The sequence below is a fragment of the Scyliorhinus torazame genome, chromosome 12, assembly GCF_047496885.1.
Source record: "Scyliorhinus torazame isolate Kashiwa2021f chromosome 12, sScyTor2.1, whole genome shotgun sequence".
Lineage (NCBI taxonomy): Eukaryota > Metazoa > Chordata > Chondrichthyes > Carcharhiniformes > Scyliorhinidae > Scyliorhinus > Scyliorhinus torazame.
The window spans coordinates 6,242,235-6,263,814 of NC_092718.1; the positions used below are offsets into that span (position 1 = coordinate 6,242,235).

A 21,580-nucleotide genomic window follows, 5' to 3' on the forward strand; every position below is an offset into this window, starting at 1 on the left:
CGTGCATATTTAAATGAGCCATATCATTACGAGATCGTGTCGGGCGCCATAGGTCAGGTGACTTGTGTGCAGTTTTGTCCCCCAATTTGGGCCTCCCCCGCCATGCGCTCGGCACAACAAGATCGGTGCCGGGCACAACGGGGTGGTAAAAGTGCGCCCAATACTAATTTGTGCCAGCGTGAGGCCTGGCCAGTGGGATTGGTGAATACCGGGAGCCGGGAGACTGTGGATTCCAACGGGCTGTGTGTATTTAAAGGAGTTTAATGACTCATTTAAATATGCTGATGTGCATCGTGCCCAGCGAGGGCATGATCCGGATCGTGTCGGGCACAGTGGGTCGGGTGCACCGCGCGCGGCTCGCCGCCCAGCGCAAAACCCGTTTAGGCTTCTCCCGCTATCAACCCGAGGTAACGGGATTGGCATCGGGCGTAACGCGGTGGGAAAATCATGCCCAATGTTTCAGGTCAAGGGGTTTTTCTCAGAATCTTCAGGTGATTACAACAAAGTATATGAAGGAACCATTTGTTTTTTTACATACCATCCAGCCAGCTGGACAAGCGCACTCCCCGGTGATGTGGTGGCATTTACCTCCATTCTGACATGGACACCGTAACTCACACTGGGCTCCGTGCCTTCCAGCAGGGCAGTGTTCTTCACAACTGCAGAGCAAGAGCAGGCAATATTGTCGGTTATCACAATATTGAACTGAAACTATATAAAGCTTCATCAAATAGGCTAGCATTCCAATCTAAATATAACTAACAAGGTGAAAAACTCAGTTGGACGAAGCTGGAGTTATTGAATCCGATAATGATCATTGAACCAAGTGTGCATTTCGTAGTAAGAATTCTTTCTCTGCCATAATATTTCAACAGCTGGTCACCTTGTGCTTGCTGCTGGGTTAGAGCAAGAAGGATGGAGAGAGAGAGAAAGGAAGGAAGAAGGGGAGAAAGAGAAAGAGCAAGGCAGAAAGAGAGAAAGATAATGAAAAAGAATGAAAAAAAAACATGTGAAAACTATGCATTCTGACACATTTGGAGGCATTTTTACCATTTTTAATATTGTGGGATTATCATTATCTTGCCTCTAGTGTTTTATGCTGCTAACATACTATTGATTGAATCAACTTCAGAGCTCAGTTTCAGTAGTGTAAGATGTTTTATTTTATTGTTAAGGACAGGATACATGAGAAACTTACACAAGAGAGAAAGCCTTTGGGCAATATTTTTATGCATTGTGTAAATGTTCAGTATCAGAGATTCTTCCTTTTGGTAATTTAATACCTAAAGATTGAAGAGTGCGAAACTGAGCACGGTATTATTATTCAGATCAGAGGGGCGGCATGGTGGCGGTGTGGTTAGCACTGCTGCCTCACGGCGCTGAGGACCCGGGTTCGATCCCGGCCCCGGGTCACTGTCCGTGTGGAGTTGGCATAGTCTCCCCGTGTCCGCCCAAAGATGTGCAGAGCGGGTGAATTGGCCACGCTAAATTGCCCCTTAATTGGACAAATAAAAAATAAAATAATTCAAATTGGACCAGAAACAGCCCACACAGTCCTTTCTGTAGCCTGATTTTGGAAGTGTTTAGTGTACGTACATGCTGGATTGGACATCTGGATATTTGTTGCTTTTAAGGACACCAGTTTGGGACAGTTTTGACACGGACGGTGGGCCCAGGTATATCCGGGGAGAGAGTGGATTGAGGAAGGGAGAGGAATTGATCCTCATTATAGTAAATCTTTGGTGGTGGTCTCTGAATGAAAAGAGCATTTTTTCCCCTTTATTCTTTCATGATAAGGTCAGCGTTTGTTCTCCATCCCTAATTGCCCTTGAACCAAGTGGTTTGCTGGCCCACTTCAGAGGACATTTAAGAATCAACTACACTGCTGTGGGTCTGAAGTCACATGTAGACCAGACCGGGTAAGGGCAGCAGATTTCCAAAGTGAACCAGATGGGTTTTTACAACAATTGATAGTTCGGAATCACCATTACTGATTTATTAATTAATTGAATTCAAATTCCACCAGCTGCCATGATGGGATTTGAACCATGACCCCCCAGAGCGTCCCTAAAGTGTCTCCAGAGCAGTAACCCAGGCCTCTGGATCATCCATTCAGTGACATTACCACAGATATGCGCAACACACATTCTGCCAGATTTTGGAGGGACTGCAGGACAGGTGTTGGTCTCCTAACGTTCGTTCAGAGCAACTTTATATGGGCAGCACGATAGCACTGTTGCTTCACAGCGCCAGGGTCCCAGGTTCGATTCCTGGCTTGGGTCACTGTCTGTGCGGAGTCTGCACGTTCTCCCCGTGTCTGCGTGGGTTTCCTCCGGGTGCTCCGGTTTCCTCCCACAAGTCCCGAAAGACGTGCTGTTAGGTGAATTGGACATTCTGAATTCTCCCTCCGTGTACCCGAACAGGTGCGGGAATGTGGCGGCTAGGGGCTTTTCACAGTAACTTCACTGCAGTGTTAATGTAAACATACTTGTGAGCCCCCCCCCCCCACCCTATAGTTTTCGCCAGTTTGTACATCTATTTTCGCACTTGCTTACTGGCTCAAAATTAACTTTGATCCTCTACAGTGACGAATGACAATGGAAGAGAGGATTTAACCAGTTTAATTATACAGCACAAACATTTCAACGGTATGCATGCAGACAATATAGTGATAGCTTTGTTTACAAATTGTGTTCAGACACAAGTTTGTGTGTTGGGCAAATGCTACTTATTTGACATTTGTTGTCAGTGGGTAATTGTGTTATTTTGCTGCTTGCTGTCTGAGGCCTGTGGTAAGTAAGTGACATCCAGTCACAAACATGAAGGAATGTCTGAAAGCTGGTTTCTAATGAGTAACAATACATTCAGATATAATACTTGTGAACATTTGCAATCTACTGGGACTTGGATTCCTCAGAATCATGCATAATGCTTTTTGTTAAACAAGCAAGAGATTCTCTGGGTGAGTTCCTCCAGCGTTACCAATAAGCGGGAGAATTTGCTACACATTCTGCAGTGACTAATCATCGACTGTAAAGAATGTTTTCCCCATTTCCCAGGGGAGGTCGCACTCCAGTCAGCGGAGGAGTTCCACCCTGAATAAGAGGATATCTTGAGATGTGGTGGATTGCTACACTGACATCGCATCTCAAAGTGGGTTTGCCGTTTCAAATGTACTCAACCAGGCAAACAAGGAAAGTGAGTTGCCCCATAGTTGTGGGGGAAGAAAGATAACAGAGAGATCATGTCAGCTCTGGATACTTCTCTTACATCTTTTCATGTCAATTAACAGCTGGCGACAATAATAGTGTTACTCTCAACCTGGTAATAGTGAACGGTGTGGCAAACCTGGTAATAGTGAACGGTGTGGCAAACCTGGTAATAGTGAACGGTGTGGCAATACATAAATGAGAAACACAACCAAGAAAGAGAAGGCAAATGTACATGAAATATTTATAAATCAAAGTCACCATAGTCCCAGATGAACATGGGCTGCTTTCCCCTTTGAGGGGGAGAGGTGACTGGTGGTGATTTAACCTGAGCGTCACCACACCTCAGGCGAGGGGCAGGGTTGAGAAGGCGGGGCCTTCATGAACAACCTCAGCCGGTACGGGAACTGAACCCAGACTGTTGGCCTCGCTCTGCATCACCAACCAGCTGCCCAGCCCACTGAGCTAAACCTGATTGACAAGCTTGGCTTCAAGTCAGGCACTTCAGAGTGAGGAGACTGCTGCTGGGGGTGAACAGGAGCCGATCATTATTGTGGGGGGAGTGGGGTGAGTGCAGTGGAGAGGCGGGGTTGCTCCCAATCTCCTGAGGGATCTTGCATGAGGTGGGGAGAGGGGAAACTTGGCTCCTGAGGAAGGTGCTCCTGCACTTCCTTGCCCACTAACAGTGTGGTAAAAGAACTTCCATTTCCCGGAAGTTGGCAATTAGTTGGCAATTTCCGAAGGGAAATTCAGCTAAGCCAGGCCTAAATCTGGAAAGAAGGTTCAATCTGAGCCTCTTGCCCGAGACTTCATTTAAATTGCCAACCTGTTTAGGGCAGCACGGTGGCACAGTGGTTAGCATTGCTGCCTACGGCGCTGAGGACCCGGATTCGAATCCTGGTCCTGGGTCACTGTCCGTGTGGAGTTTGCACATTCTCCTCGTGTCTGCGTGGGTTTCACCCCCACAACCCACAGATGTGCAGGGTGGGTGGATTGGCCATGCTAAATTGCTCCTTAATTGGAGAAAAAATAATTGGTCCTCTAAATTTATATTAAAAAATATAAACTGCCAACCTGTCAGTTCCTTTGTCCCATTTGTGTTAAATTTGGATGTGGTTGGGGTCAGGCCTGATTTTTAAAAAAGTTTTAACTTTAACCTGATTCCAACCCCACTGTTGTTGGAGTTAAGATTCAGTTTCAATGTACCTGGATGCAGGAAAACTCACCTGAAACTGCTAAACATTTGCCATGGAAATGGGTGAGGTGACAATTCCGGAAAAAGAGAGTGATAATGTGTGCTGGAGCATCACTGTGAACTGTAACGTTATAGAGAACATTGTATAGTGATGTGCATCACTGTATATACACAAGGGGTTAATGTAAATACACTACAACTGAGTAACCACTAGAGGGAACACCAGAGATGTCATGACATGCAGACATACAACCAATGGGTCATTAGAACAGGACACAACCAATGGATAATCAGGACACCCAGAGGTGGCATTATAACAAGGGGGCGCTACACGACCCATATAAAAGGACAGGGCACGCAGGCTCTGCCTCTTTCCACAGACAGGTATCTAGAGAGTTAGACAGGGTCGATCAGCAGCATCACACCCCAGCACGTGGCTTAGAGCAAGCTGGTATAGTTAGACTGAGTTACTAGAGAGGTGGATTAGCAGAGTATCGAACTCATTTAAGAATTGTGCTAATAGTTCAATAAACACGTTGAACTCATTTCGTAGTCTGGAGCATCCTTTCGTAGAGACTACATCAAGGAAGCAGCCTGTGTTATCCGAAGCAGCATAACACAACACATTGTACAAGTGAGTCTTCCTTCACTATATAGTTTCTTAAACTCTATACTACCATGGGAAAGTGATGAATAAATCAAATTTTTATTCAAATATCTACATAGATTCAAAATTCAATCCCAAAATGCATGGTGGCGCAGGTGTTAGCACTGCTGCCTCACGGCAACAAGGTCCTGGGGACCTGGGTTCGATCCCGGCCCCGGGTCACTGTCCGTGTGGAGTATGCACATTCTCCCCGTGTCTGCTGGGTTGGGTTTCACCTCCACAACCCAAAGATGTGCAGGGTAGGTGGATTGGCCAGGCTAAATTGCCCCCTAATTAAAATAGAAATTTCTTTTTTTTAAATCCCCAAATATAATTGCCACGGTTGTACAGGGTTTTGATGAGAGCAGATCTGGAATGCAGCCTGGAATCTTCTGGCCATTCACCCTGGTGGGATCTTCTGGGCTGAACCCAACAGGCACTATGGACAGCACTGGGACCAGAAGACTCCCGCAGCCACTGTGTGCAGTTTTGGTCTTCACATTGAAGGAAGTATATACTCCCATTGGAGAGGGTACAGTGAAGGTCACTAAATTGGTCCAGCATATGGAGTTGTCCTATAATGAGAAGCGGAGTGAATTGGCCTTACGTATTCTGGATTATGAGGCGATGTCATCGAAACCTACAGAATTCTGAAGGAGTTGATAGGTTGAATACTGGGACATTGTTTCCCCAGGTTGGGAGTCTTGGATTGGATTTTGTTTATTGTCAGTGTACCAAGGTACAGTGAAAAGTATTTTTCTGCGAGCAACTCAACAGATCATTAAGTACATGAAAATAAAATAAAATAAAAAGAAAATACATAATAGGGCAACACAGGATACACAATGTAACTACATAGAGGCATCGGGTAAAGCATACAGGGGTGTAGTATTGATCAGGTCAGTCTAAACAGGGGAACGCAGACCCAGGATGAGGGGACGATCATTTAGGACTGAGATACGGGGAAATTACTTCACTCAAAGGGTCCTGAATGCTCCATCGTTGAATACATTTAAAGTTGGGATAGACAGATTGTGGATCTCTCAGGGAATTACGGGACATGGGGTGCGGGTGGGAAAAATGGTGTTGAAGACCAAACTCAACCATGTTCGTATTGAATGGCAGAACTGCCTGGGTGGGCCTTCTGGCCTACCCCTGTCCCTATTTCACGTGTTCCTGTGTAATTGAGAACTCTAGTGAACATATACTTACAAGGCACCAGTGTAACCTGGTGAACAATGGCATTCCCCAGTCTCATGATTGCAAGTTGCTGCATTTTGGCACTGACACTTATACTGACATTCTTTGCCATAACGTGCATGGTCACAGGGTTCTTCACATCGCCATCCCTCATACCCATCGGCACAGACACAGGCCCCGGTGATGGGGTTACACAGTGCTTTGTTTTGGCATTGACAACGGTTATTGCAGTGTGGTCCCCAGTGTTCACTGTCACAGCCTGTGTGGGGAGAAAAGACACATTAAAATAGCAAAGGATAGACTATTATGATTTATGTGACTGAATCGTGCGCTGAAATTCGACCGTACTGCTCCAGGGCAAGGCAATGCCCTGAAACGACTTTTCCCTAATCAGTCAGCTCACCAAATTAAAGTGTGAAAAAGAGGAGCTTTAAGAGCTTAAAGAAAGAGAAAGAAATCAAAAGGTCTATTTAGTAACTTGAGGGAGCAGGTGAAAATTGAACATTAATTATTTTAACTCTGTCCAAAGTTCTGCGTGAAGCAGCATCTCGCTCCCGGTACATTCCTGGAAGGACCCATCTGTCTAGGGCCTGCTTTGGGCCAGTTTTTATTTCAGTGCATTGTGATGTTCTCTGCTTTGCTTCACCTGGGTGGCTTGATGCGTAGTGTTGAACAAAGAACAACAAGTCTTGTTAACTAACAAAACTAATTTAGTAACACCATAATTATAAGATTCGAACGTATTCCTAAAGTATAAGGTTACTAAATTAAACTATGCTGCCTCTACCTACAGAACTCTCGAATACGCAACTGATCTCTCTTATGTCTAAACACCTTCTACCCTGAATCCCAGAAGTCACATGATATATATATATATATGACTGATCTGTGGTTCCCTCTTATCATTAACTTGTTAACTCTGTCCCAGTCAATATACATATCATGTCATGCATAATGAGCCTCAGGCGGTTGACTTCCTCCCCCTGTCTGGGGAACTTGTACTCCACGGGTCCTCGGGGAAGATCAATTATGATTTGCCCATGGTCCTCATCGGGGTTATCGCAGCGAGTCAACTAAAGTTATCAATTTGACAAGGCAGCATTGGAATAGGTCATCTGCTTACATTTTCTCAATGAAAAATAATTAAGTTAAATAATCTTTATTGTCACAAGTAGGCTTACATTAACACTGCAATGAAGTTACTGTGAAAATCCCCTCGTCGCCACATTCCTGCTCGGGTGCACAGAGGGAGAATTCAGAATTCTCAGCTGGCACGGGAATTGAACCCGCGCTGCTGGCCTTGTTCTGCATCACAAGCCAGCTGTCTATCCCACTGAGCTAAACCAGCCTGGGATTCGATACATGAAAGGCAAGAGAGCGAGGCTCGACTCATTGACACCGACTGATAGACGAGGTGCTGCTGGTCTCGATTTGTATTGCTGGCAACAAAGAACGTCTGAAAATCATCGTGATGATGGCAGAACAAACGCCGCCCAGAGTCCCTGAAATCTCCTGTAGCCTTTTAATCTCTTCCACATGGTGAGGCTCATCTGACCCACCTCAGAGGGATAAATGGCTGAGTGAGCACTATCCACAGTCACGAGGTCAGTGCTCGAGGTCTTTGCCCCTATCAAAGTGAATTTATGGAGTTTTATGTAAATGTGTATTATGAGAGGAGGCCAGCTGAAAATGTCAAATCAAAGCTGAATAGGTTAGCGTTAAGATACAGAACCATGGTAGGTGGTAGGAGTTCAGACACAAATCAGCCATGATATGTCCGAATGGCAGAATAGATTTGGAGGAGTGGTGGTCTCCTCCTGTTCCTATAATGGTTTCAAACCTCAAACTGGTGCCACAATAAAACTGTCCAATGCATGACTGCTTCTCACCACAGGAAAGAACATTGGGAAATGGGCCAACCACAGCACCAACAACACTCACCATCTGACCAAGGTGAACAGTTAACAGGTCACAAGGTTACTCTCTTCTTCTTACTCCACAAGTGCTGCTTGACCAGCTGAGTATTAGTTTAGAATTAGTTTGGTGACAATGCAATTCTTCACTAATGATTTGTGTGGAATCTGCTTTCCTGTTCAATATTTAAATGATCGAAGCTAAAGTCCTTTGTGAACAGCAAAATGAAATAGTGCTGAGTTGGCAATTTTGTTCTGTTAAAAATGAACACTAGAGGTATTTTATTCCGTAATATTCGTAAACCACTATTAGGGATGATTAGTTTCGTAATTTCAATAAGCGTGTGTATTGGTGAAATGTATATGGTATTCAACATGCGTCTTATTTTAGAATTACGGTTAAATAAATGAGGAAATAGCTGTATGTGCATCAGTCCACCCTGGGCAGAGTTCGATCAATTACAATGATTTAAACCTGAAAATGCTTTGTTTTATTAAGGTGCTCTTACTCACGGTAGGACGCAATCTTCCCAAAAGGGAATAAGGTCCCCGAGCAAGTGCGTTTAGCCGCGAGTTTCCCGGCGACTCGCAGTGCCAAGAAACATGTGGCTATTCAACGCGACTCGTTTGAATAAGGGACCTGAACAGGGAACGTGCGACCAAGGCCACATAGATCCCCGTTTTTTACAACAGGGAGCTCAGCTCGCAGGAATGCCCCATTGTAGCGAGAGATTGGGACACCGGCCAATCTCCGAGGTCCCAAAAAGAATCCCCGACCTCCGGGTGGCCACAGTACCCAGGTGGCACCGGCAGTGCCAGGGCACCACCCTTCCCAAAAGGCATGCAACTGGGGGCCTCCGATCCCCTGGGAGACCCCCACGAGTGCCGTTCCGTCTGGTCCCCGTTTGTGGGGATCAGTGCTGAACGGCGCTCGCCCGAGGTCCCAAAGCCTCAGGTACCTCGGGAATCTGCACATTAGAGTGAGGCTTACTGTCTCGCTCTAATATGCAGATTTGCCAAAAAGTGATCCCGCCCATTGTGAGCGAGATTCACATCGCAACGTCTTGCGAGACTGCATTGAATCTCGCAAGGCATTGCGAGCCGGGTAGATCCCGGGAATGGGGTCTCCCGGTTTTCACCGGGCACGCTGCACCGTGGCGAGCTGCTTTTCCGGCACAGCGTGGCCGTTGGATCGTGCCCGTAGGGTCTGAATGGGCAGCTGCTGTTTTACAGGATAGTGTAATCTAAACAGTGTTCTCTCTTTGCAGCCCAGTCTACATTCACACTCTCTCACAAAACTTTGCAGCCTACAGATTAATGTGTGCAGCATCCTGTTTCCAGTCGCAACTGAGGTTTAAGGTTCCACTATGGTGGCAGAGAAGAGGCTGGTAATGCAACGCCTACCAAACTGGGTGGGGGGAAAATATGTGTCTTTTATTCAGATGTAAAGCCGACACCAAGTCCTTTGCATTCTCAACAAGAGACTGGACACCTGTTTGAGGTTTGCTATGAGGCAGTCAGCACAATTGGACTCTGGGGAACCAGGTCTAGGTTCATATCTGAATGTGGAACCGACATGAACGGAACTCATCACCCCCAATCCTCCCGAGACTGAGCTCCACTTCCAGTCCCAATACTCGGCATTTCCCTGGCTTCCCCCACCGTCAGCCCAGTATCCACCCTCCCTACCCCCAACCCCAACATTTCACCCCACCCCCCGACTTCCCCGACTCCCAGATCCAATGTCCATTCTCCCTCAGTCTTAGCCCTGACCTTGACCTACCCAACTCCCTGCCCTGACACCTGACTTCCTACCCTGACCCCACCATTCCCTATTCCACACTCATAGAATCATAGAATTTACAGTGCAGAAGGAGGCCATTCGGCCCATCGAGTCTGCACCGGCCCTTGGAAAGAGCACCCTACCAATGCCCACTCCTCCACCCTATCCCCGTAACCCAATAACCCCACCTAACCTTTTTGGACACTTAGGGCAATTTATCATGGCCAATCCACCTAACCTGCACGTCTTTGGACTGTGGGAGGAAACCGGAGCGCCCGGAGGAAACCCACGCACACACGGGGAGAATTTGCAGACTCCGCACAGACAGTGACACAAGCCGGGAATTGAACCTGGGACCCTGGAGCTGTGAAGCAACAGTGCTAACCACTGTGCTACCATGCTGCCCAAACCTCCAACCTAAGTCGAGCAAAGCCACAGACTATGTATTGGACAAAGACGTTTAGCATTGTGATCAGCTTTCATGCTGATTGGGCCCGAATGAAGATGAAGTGGTCATGCAGGAAAGAAAGGTGATTAGAATAGTAATCGATTTGGTTTGAATCTTGACTGAAGCAGTTAGTTTGTCCATTGAACCTCACAGTCAATTGTTCAATATGCAATTTACCTCATTATGATAAACATGGAGCAGGTAAGTAGGAACAACTTATGTCATAAAATAAGTTTTAAACATTCTTTCATGGAATGTGGATGTCACTGGCTATGCCACCATGTATTGCCCATGCCTAATTGTCAGAGTTTGAGGATAAAGGGTAAAACTTTTAGGACTGAGGTGAGGAGAAATTTCTTCACCCAGAGAGCGGTGAATCTGTGGAATTCACTCCCACAGAAAGTAGTTGAGGTCAAAACGTTGTGTACTTTCAAGAAGAAATTACATTTGGCTCTTGGGATGAAAGGGACCAAGGGATATGGGGGGAAGTCGGGATCTACGTATTGAGCTTGATGATCAGCCATGATCATAATGAATGGCAGAGCAGGCTCGAAGGGCCGAAGGGCCTCCTCCTGCTTTGATTTTGTATGTTTCTTGATAAGGTGGTGTTGGGCTGCCTTCTGGAACCGCTGTAGTCTGTGTGGTGTAGGTACACCCACTGTGCTGTGTGGGAGGGAGTTCCAGGACTTTGTCCCAGAGACAGCGAAGGAACGGCGCTTTATTTCCAGGTCAGGTTGGTGTGTGGCTTGGAGGGAAATTACAGGCGGCGGTGTTCCCTGGTGTCTGCTGCCTTTGTCTTTCTTGGTGGTAGTGGTCGCAGGTTAGGAAGGTGCTGTCAATGGGGCCTTGGGGGTTAGTGCAGTGCAGCTGGTAGATGGTAAACGCTGCAGTCACTGTGAAATGTGGTGGAGGGAGTGGATGTTGAAGATGGTGGACGGGGAGCCAATCAAACGGGCTGCTTTGTCCTGGATGGTGTTGAGCTTCTTGAGTGTTGTTGGAGCCGCGCTCATCCAGGCAAGTGGAGAGTATTCCATCACACTCCTGACTTGTGCCTTGTAGATGGTGGACAGGCTTACAGGCCTCAGGAGGCGGAGTTATTCCAGGCAGAATTCCTGACCTGTTCTTGTAACCATGGCATTTTATAGCTGGCTCAGTTTAGTTTCTGGTCAATGGTGCTGAACATTGTGCAGTCATCCGCAAACATCCCCACTTCTGACCTTCTGATGGAGATAATTGGGCCTAAGACATGACCCTGAGGAATTCCTGCATGAATAGGATGGGAATAGAGGGATACGGACTCAGGAAGTGTAGAAGATTGTAGTTTAGTCGGGCAGCATGGTCGGCACGGGCTTGGAGGGCCGAAGGGCCTGTTCGTGTGCTGTACATTTCTTTGTTCTTTGTTGATGCCCTGGGACTGAGATGATTGACCTCCAACCACCACAACCATCTTCCTTAATGCTGGGTATGACTGCATAAAGTGGAGAGTTTTTCCTCTGATTCCCATTGACTCCAGTTTAGCTAGGGCTCATTGATATCATACTCTTCTGCTTTGGGGTGGCAAGGTGGCACAGTGGTTAGCACTGCTGCCTCACAGCTCCATGGACCCGGGTTCAATTCCGGCCTCGGGTGACTGTCTGTGCGGAGTTTGCACGTTCCCCCCGTGTGTGCGTGGGTTTCCTCCGGGTGCTCCGGTTTCCTCCCACTGTCCAAAGATGTGCAGGTTAGGTGGACTGGCCGGGCTAAATTGCCCCTTAGTATCCAAAAGGTTGGGGAGGTTACTGGGATGGGGTGGATGCATGGGCTTAAGTAGGGTGCTCTTTCCAAGGGCCGGTGCAGATTCAATGGGCCAAAGGGACTCCTTCTGCACTGTAGGGATTCTATGATTTTATGGATTCTATGATGTCAAGGGCTGTCACTTTCACCTCAGATTTGGTGTTCAGCTCTCTTGCCAATGATTGATTGAAGGCTGGAGTGAGGTCAGGAGCTGAGTGCCCCTGGCAGGAGCCAAACTGAGCATCAGTGTGCAGGTTATTGCTGAGTAAGTGCCACTCGACTGTCGATGACTCTTTCCATTACTTTGCTAATGATCGAGGATAGACTGATGAGGCGGTAATTGGCCGGGTTGGATCTGTCCTGCTTTTCGTTGGACAAGACACACCTGGGCAATTTCCAATATTGCTGCGTAGATGCCAGCATTGTAGCCGTACTGGAGCAGCTTGGCTGGGGAGCAGCATGTTCTGGAGCACAAGCCTTCAGTACTGTTACCAGGATGTTGCCAGGGCCCATAGCTTTTGCAGTTTCAAATGTGAGTGTACTCTTCCTGCACCTTGGGCATAGCTCTGGAAGGCTAATCATTGACATTTTCCCCTGATAATTATTCACTGTGTCTGCTCAGAAAAAGCGTGTATTTTGACGACGGTGTAGATCAGCAGACTGACCTTTAACCAGTAGCTAAAGCAAGGTTAAATGCAGCTCAGAAGGAGAGTTCCTCCAGTCCCTCGCTCCCTACTCGTTGACTCGAGCCTCAGTCAGCCTGAATCAGTCCCTGTTGAGTATCAGTAAAAACTACCACATTTCAGACAACAATTTAGAAATTTCAGACAAAGCTCAATGTACAGAAATTACTCATTTCCGGCAGGGGACAGTTTTATCTTTCTTACAAATTGTTTTACAACAAAATTGATGTTTGATTAAAACAATGGATTCCAAAAATGGAACTTTTTTCTCCTCTTCATAGAATTGTCACCTTCACTTTCCAGGCACACAGAAAATTCGCATTTCTAAATTAAGATAAGAGAAATAACCCCAGACGACACCTGAACATTGCAACTGTCTAAAGGTTATGAGAGAAAGTTCATTAAAAGTTTCGCTTCTTTTGCTGCCTGACATTGGCACCAGTTGCTTCAAGTCCAATAAAAACTCCTGTTGGACCAATTCCCTCAAGGTAGTTTCAGCTCCCCAACTGTATCAATCTTGTAACGTTGTGTGCCAATCACAAGTAGGAGTAGAAAATAAACCACTGAAAACCATTGATATCAATAATTTTCAGAGGCTCGCGGTATAATTTTGATTAAAGATTGCAGGGCCTTGCACTCACGGATGACAGGTTCCAGTTGGCCATTTGTATTTACTGATGAATGAAGAGATAGTACAGCTAAGTAGAAGGTTAGGATTTGACAGAATATTATTCACCAACCTGAGGGATACTTGTAATTGAGGAGATGTTTTTTTCCTGTTTACCCTGAAGTGAAACATTTTTTTAATATAAAGTTACTCTCACAAGATTAAAGACTGTCCAAAATATAGAATAAAGCAGCCTTGAGGTCATTTTCCCACCAAGCCTTTACTTTTTGGAACGGGTGGGATCAAAACTCCTGCTCAGTCACACGATATGTTGGGGCTCTCTCTGACATATGCCTTCATGTTCCCCAGCCCAACGGCTTTAATTATTTATTTCTTGAAATGAAATGAAAATCGCTTATTGTCACAAGTAGGCTTCAAATGAAGTTACTGTGAAAAGCCCCTAGTCGCCACATTCCGGTGCCTGTTTGGGGAGGCTGTTACGGGAATCTGGGGCGAAATTCTCCCCAAACGGCGCGATGTCCGCCGACTGGCGCCCAAAACGGCGCCAATCAGATGGGCATCGCACCGCCCCAAAGGTGCGGAATGCTCTGCATCTTTGGGGGCCGAGCCCCAACATTGAGGGGCTAGGCCGACGCCGGAGGGATTTCCGCCCCGCCAGCTGGCGGAAACGGCCTTTGTTGCCCCGTCAGCTGGCGCGGAAATGACATATCGGGGCGGCGCATGCGCTGGAGCGTCAGCGGCCGCTGACAGTTTCCCGCGCATGCGCAGTGGAGGGAGTCTCTTCCACCTCCGCCATGGTGGAGACCGTGGCGGAGGCGGAAGGGAAAGAGTGCCCCCCACGGCACAGGCCCGCCTGCGGATCGGTGGGCCCCGATCGCGGGCCAGGCCACCGTGGGGGCACCCCCCGGGGTCAGATCGCCCCGCGCCCCCCCAGGACCCCGGAGCCTGCCCAGGCCGCCTTGTCCCACCGTTCAAAAGGTGGTTTAATCCACGCCGGCGGGACAGGCAATTTATCGGCGGGACTTCGGCCCATCCGGGCCGGAGAATCCAGCTGGGGGGCCCGCCAACCGGCACGGCCCGATTCCCGCCCCCGCCGAATATCCGGTACCGGAGACTTCGGCAACCGGCGGGGGCAGGATTCACGGCAGCCCCCGGCGATTCTCTGACCCGGCGGGGGGTCGGAGAATGACGCCCAAGAAAAGTCAAAGAGAAGCTTCTGGTATGTTTGTATTGGAGAATCGAGGCTTCTCTCCTACTCGTTCCCCTGCCTTGTGGGGTCCCACACCTGCAGCAGAACCTTGTTGAACTTGTTGTTGCAATGATTTCATTGATGTGTTGAGGCCAAACGTTCTTCTGTTTGCTAAATCTGTCAATAAAATAGATTTGTGAAAATGCTCGAAGAAGAAGATAAGGAGCTAATGAACTATTCATGCGTGGGCTGCTCTGGGGCGAATGCTCCTATTCAAAAACCGGTGAGGAACATTTATAAAAGGGAAGATCTAGCTTGCTTATCCGGTCTTTCTAAAAGGCCAATCATGAGAAATTAATTGAGAATTCCATTGGGGTTGTAAAAGAGGGTCAATATTCAGTTATACATTAAACAAGGCTTTTGTGCTTTGGAGTGATATCAGAATAGGAAATGATAATGTTAAGATAGATAATTACGTGCAATAATTCTGAAAAGAAAAATGTAATCAAATAGAAAATAGTTTGTATCGTTAATAATAGTTCGAATAAGTAAAACATCTTCATTCTATTCTCTATCCTGGAGATTGAAGGCACTTTTAAAATTTGAAAAATCTCTAAAGGGTAATTAAAGTGTAATTTGAAAAACCTCACTTTATGGTTGATATTGATGGGAAGCAGGTAAGAGATGATGATGTAGTTTATATGATTCAGCTATCATAGAAATAATTAATCAAAACCTGTCACTCCCAAGCTCAGAAATATGTGAAAACATGAAACTTAAGGGCCAATAATGCAATGTTCCTGATTTTGCAGATTCAGTATTGTTCTTAAATTGGTTCAATGTGATGTCAATGTTAAACCAGGAAAACGCTGCGGTTAGCAATTTCCTGCTGGGACGGCAAACATTGGCCCAAATTGACATTTTTCCTTTCTTTTTTTCTTTCAGATTGTGTCAAAATACTTTTACCATTATTGAGTTCAGCTTCAATATTGATCGTCCATTAGTTTATTTTCACTCAGTAACTTACAATTTCTAGACCTATGCTTATGTCTGGCCCGGGCGATGGGATGAGAATATCGCTTTTAATGGCTAACCATCAACGGTAAAATGAATTTATAATTTTTCCAACCCACCTCCCAATGTTAATGCGTGTGTTTAAAAAGAAACTACCCATAAATCAGGAGTGAACTGTAGTCTTGCCACACAAAGACCACAGGAATGGTTAGTGTGGGAAGTGGAAGAGTTGTACAGGATAGATTGTGCCCCTGGGGGAGCTCACTGTCTCTGGGCTACTCCAATATCGGGCAACGCGGCCTGGCTCAAAGCTAGAGGAAGTTAGGCCTGGGTTTAGAGGAGGGAAAGATCGGTGTAGTCATAGCCACAGTTACATTTCTGGGACCTTGTCTTCCCAGGCCAAAAATAAACCTGCTGGGCTCCTCACTGATTGGATCGCTAGCTGATACAATTAACTTTCAACATGTTGCAGTGAGCAGAATGAGCAAACACATTAAATGCTGACATTGAATATACAAATGGAAGGTGTTACTGTGAAGAAGGAATCAAATAGAGGTTGAAATTGAGGGGAGGTAACAATCTGGGCAGCAATTCTCCAGCCGCGGGGGATTCTCTTTTCCCGCTGGCACCACTCCTCTGTCCATAAGTTTTCCCAGCTGGGAAATCCCGTTGGGGCGGCTTCAATGGGAAATCCCGTTGACAAGCAGCTCGAAGAGAGAATCCCGCCGCCAGTGAATGGCGCGACGCTGAGAAACACTCGGCTGGGAGACCGGAGAATCCCGCCCCGATCTCTCAGTACCCACCCTCCGAAATCACAAAGAGAAGCGAGGGAAAGGTGGCTGCTCGGTTAACAGCGGGCGGGGTGAGTTAGTGACACTGTAGTGATGTACAGGAAGGAGGGAAAGGCTGAGAGATGGTTAAAACATAAAGAGGCAGAGGTAGGGATAGGAGTGAGTGAGAGTATCTTTGGCAGTAACAGGATGATAAGAAGGTATGGGTGTATTTTGGAAATGATAACTTAAGTGATGTAGTGAGAGTTGGGGTGTAGAGGAAAAGGTGGAGGATGGGTGGAAGGGATGGAAAGAAAACAGTTGAGGATTTTATACCTCCCAGGTAGCTTTGTTTATCATGAGCAAGGCCATGAAAGATCCATCTTTCTAGAGGTTCTTGGGACGTGAGCTTCACGAGCACAGCCAGCATTTATTGACCATTGTTAACTGGTCTCGGAAAGATGATTGTGAACCACCTTCTTTGGCCATTGTAGTCTATCCGGTGTAGCTGAACCCACAATATTATGAGGAAGGGATTTCCAGGATTTTGACCCAGCAACAGTAAATAATTGATGATATCGTTCCAAGTCACAATGTGTGACAAGGAGGGAACTTACAGGTGGTGGTGTTCCCATGCCTCTGACACGCTGGTCCTTTTAGATTCGAGAGGTTGTGGATGGGAAGGTCCAGTTTGAAGGAACCCTGGCAAGCAGTGGAATGCAGTGTGTGCGGGTGCTGGAGTGGGTGAATGATTCAGTGAGTGAGCAACAAGATGGCAGATTGAGTACAATGTGAGTTAGTGTGAAGGTATGCACTTTAGGCATAAGAACAGAAAAGATTAATATTTTTAAAAGGTGTGAAGCTTGTAAACATTGATGTTAATGAATGTGCTCGCTAAAGGAATGCAGAAAGTTAGCCTCCAGGTACAGCGGGCAATTAGGAAGACAAATAGGCCTTGTACTCCAAACCCCTTGCAATATAAAATTGTCATGTGAGAGTACCTTTAAGAAATGGGTGTTTATAAATGGGTGTGTATGTAAATATCTGTAGTGAGAGTACCTTTAAGAAATGGGTGTCTACTACTGCAGTGATGTCAGAGAGTGGGTGGAGCTGGGCTGCCTGCCAGCTTTTTACTTTCGTTGTAGGCTGTTTGCTGCAGGGTGTGTTTTAGTTTCGTTTTCAGTGTTGGAGCTGAAGCCAGGCAGAGCAGGTGTACTGTTGAACTCTCTGCCATAAAAAGACTATCTCTTGATCATTTGATGAATTCAGGATTATAAATGTTTTCAATAGTGACTTTAACCTGATGTGCTTCTGTTAAAAGGTGTTTCTCAAGTCTTCTGGATGTTAAAAGGACAGCTTACGGGTTACTTAGTGTTGTATTCTGTGGGGATTGTATTTGAATTGATGGTTGCTAAGATGTTCACTATGTTTTAAAAAGGTTAACTTGAGTTCACAGAATAAACATTGTTTTGCTTTAAAAAAATACTTTTCCATTTCTGCTGTCCCACACCTGTAGAGTGGGCCGTGTGCTCCCCATACCCCAATCTATTAAAGGTTGTGGGTCAGGTGAACTCCATGATACACTTTGGGGTTCCCTAAACACTGGCCCATAACAAAATACTAACTGCAATTATATTGGGTTTTGGTGAAACCACATTTGGAATACCGTGAGCAGTTTTCTGGTACGGCGCTCCCCCACCGATAGCGGGATTCTCCGTCCCGGCAGTCGGCCAATGGGGTTTCCATCGAGGGCAGCCTCCCGCTGTCCCGCCAGTGGAGAATCCAGTCCCAGGTCTTCTGAGCATGTTTGGACTAACGCTGTAGTGCGGTCAGAAACTGAAGCACCTGGTGGGACCCAAGCTGAGCGTCAGAATCCATAGAATGCCTACAGGAGATACCTGGGCAGTGTTTCACAATGCTGGGTAGCTGTCGCCATGGGATCATACAGCGCATAAAAGGCCCCTCGGCCCACCCCGTCTGCACCAGTCAAAATCATCCACCTCACCATTCTAATCCCATTTTCCGGTACTTGGCCCATAGCCTTCCCTGCCCTGGGATTGCAAGTGTGCATCTAAATACTTCTGAAATGTTATGAGGGTCTCTTCCTCCATCACCCTTTCAGGCAGCGAGTTCCAAATGGTCACCAGCCTCGGGGTGAAAACGTTTGTCCTCACCTCCCCTCTAAGGGCGCAATTCTCCGGAAATATTTCGACGTTAACGAGGCCTCACAGGCTTCTCATCGCAAATGCCGGCGACCGCGCTCACCAGCCCCCCGCTAACAAGGTCGAGCAACACTTCAGCTGGACTTGCTCAGCCCACCCCAGCCAGCTCGCAACAATGGCACCGCGGAGACCAGACCCAAGATTCGGACATGCTGACCTGGGGAGGCTGCTAGACGGCGTGGAGGCCGGGAGAGATGCCCTGTTCCCCCGAGGGTCCCGGAGGGTGAGCTACAAGGCCGCCAGTGCTGCCTGGGATGAGGTGGCGGCAGCCGTCAGCTCGGGCAGTGTGACCAGGCGGACTGGTCTTCAGTACAGGAAAACCTACGCCGGGCAGCACGAGTGAGTGGACACCAATGCTCCCCCCCCCCCCCCCCCCCCCCCCGGCCAGGGTGTATCCACCCTCCAACTCCCTATGCGAACCCCAGCTCTTCCTCCATGCCTCACCGCCTAACCTCCCACCTCCATCTCCTCCTTCACACCCCCTCTCCCACCACTGAACCACACGTGTGGCTAACGATGCCCTCTCTGTGTCTCCTCAGGAAAACCCTCCCATAACCAGCGGGAGAGGGTCCAGACTGGGGGTTGGGTGCCAGAGGTCAGAACCCTCACCTCCTTCGAGGAGCGGGCCTGGAGGTGACTGGCCGCGTTCAGAGCGGTCACCCGTGCGGAGGTTGGCGGACGCGGCAGAGGTGAAGAATCACCGGGCCCCACCCAGAGGACCTGTCACACGTGAGTTGTTATTTCCTCACTGACTGACCCATCCCTCCCACTGACCACATGTCCATTCTCCCGCAGGTCCTCCAGCCAACGGAGTCAGCCCATCCCAGGCCACCCCTCTCCTGACTCCGCGGAGAACACCTCGGAGGAGAGCTCCGAGGGTGCCATCGTTATAGTCGCGGCACAGCTGTCATCTCCGCCCTCCCCCAGCGCAGAGACACGCCCCTCGGTGGGAAACGTTAGTGGTCAGGCTTCCGGGGCACAGTCTGAGCACCACACTGCTGCTGGTGTACATCAGGTGGAGGCAGGACCCCCGGGCAAGGCAGCAGTCGGAGGGCTGCGGGATCCCAGGACCCAGCTGGGTCCCAGCCTGATGCTGAGCCTCTGGAACAGGGTTACCCGGAGCTGATAGAGACGATAGGGAGCGGCCGGGACATTCAGCGAGAATAATAATAATAGTAATAATCTTTATTGTCACAAGTCGGCTTACATTAACACCGCAATGAGGTTACTGTGAAACGCCCCTAGTCGCCACATTCCGGCGCCTGTTCGGGTACACGGAGGGAGAATTCAGAATGTCCAATTCACCTAACAAGCACGTCTTCCGGGACTTGTGGGAGGAAACCGGAGCACCCGGAGGAAACCCACGCAGACACGGGGAGAACGTGCAGACTCCACACAGACAGTGACCCAAGCCAGGAATCGAACCCGGGACCCTGGCGCTGTGAAGCAATGTGCTAACCACTGTGCTACCGTGCTGCCCTTTTGTTAGGGCTACTCCAGCAGATCCGTAGCCAATCGGAGGAGTCCCAGAGGCTATGGGCACAGGAGATGGCGCTGGCAATGAGTGGCACCGAAAACAACACCAACAAGGGTGGCGACCGCAGTGGAGAGCCTGGTGCACGTCTTCGGCGCTGGGTGCCAAGCCGGACCCGTCCCCTGGAGTGGCGATGGTGGCCACCAGCTGCCCCGAGGTCCACCCCTCTGATGAGCTCACGTCTCGCAGTCAGCACACGGGACAGGACGGCACGGCTGTGCGTGTGCCGCCGACAAGTGAGCCAGGGCTCTCTGTCCCCAGAGGATGCCCGCCAGGGGCATCGAAAGCCACAGGACGAGGTAAGCAGCTGGCTGCCCCCACCTCAGCTGTGCATCCTGGGGAAACACCGAGATGCAGTGGTAGAGCTAGGAGAGCCAGTCACGGTGAGGATCACTGAGGGACCGGGAGAGGGGGGACTGGCGAGGCGGCAGCACCGGGAATGGGGTTTGTACGACACATTAAACATCTTTTCACACAACCATTATGATGCCTCTGTCACTCCCTGCCGCAATGCGGGCTGACACCCGAACCCTTTGCCCCTCTCTCCAGGCGACCCCCCTGCCCGTGTCCCCGGAGCTGTGTCCCATCCCCTGGGTGTTTAGATGTTGGCTGCTGCGTGTGTGGTGTTGCCTCCCAAAGTGTTCAGGCATCAGGGTGTGATTGGGATGTTCGGCAATGGTTCCCACATGCTACATGGCCCGCCCACCCACAGGAGTTCTCTTGGGGTGTGTGACGTTCTCACTTAACCACGATTGCCAATTCCCTATCAGCGATTGCCTTCAGCCGCACGGCCAGAGGCCTCAAGTGGGGGGCATGGCTGGTCATTGGGGCAGAAGGGCAGGGACAGGATTTGCCCCCGGAATGGGTACACACGATCCAGGGGTTGGCATGGTGGTCTGCGAGCCGTTGTCTCCCAGTTGCACCCCAGCACGCCCGTCCACTCCCCCATGGTGGTCCACCCCCAGCCGAGGACCCCAACCCCATTCCGAGCACAGGGGTGGCAAGGTCAGCGCCCCCGGGCTCTTTGCCTGCGAGCAAAGCTGGCTCCTCACCTCCTTGGCTTTCCACAGAAGCCCTTCCGCCAGGTTCATGTTTTTCAAAAGGAGCGCTAATCAGCGCCAGCGTGACCACTCGCTGGGGAGGCCGCTGAATCATGGGAGGCCACCCAGGCGAATCAACTTGGGAATCCACGATTACCTATTCCGTTGGATATGGGGTGGCTCTCATTAATTGTATGGAAATGAGCTTAGGTGGTGATAATTGGTATCTCACCACGCTACGGTGAGATCGTAATTTTGCCTACAGGAGCGGGCGGTTGCATCGCAAACTGTTTGCACCTGGTGCGGATCTCGTTTTTGGCCTCTCCCTCTATT

At 48.6% G+C, this 21,580-nt stretch overlaps 1 protein-coding gene across 13 annotated transcripts in view; it reads right to left on the reverse strand.

The window, feature by feature from the left end:
- The window catches only part of megf11 (multiple EGF-like-domains 11), a 664,461-nt gene that overhangs the window by 241,850 nt on the left and 401,031 nt on the right, over nucleotides 1–21,580 (reverse strand). For all 13 annotated transcript variants that reach the window (XR_011933847.1, XR_011933846.1, XM_072470335.1 and 10 more), the window contains 2 exons: nucleotides 6,263–6,509; nucleotides 539–659 (listed from right to left, as the gene is read on the reverse strand). Coding sequence is in view for 11 of the 13 variants with exons in the window: in XM_072470335.1 (XP_072326436.1) it covers nucleotides 539–659; nucleotides 6,263–6,509 (368 nt within the window). In the remaining 2 variants the exon portion in view is untranslated. The remainder of the gene's footprint in view (nucleotides 1–538; nucleotides 660–6,262; nucleotides 6,510–21,580) is intronic.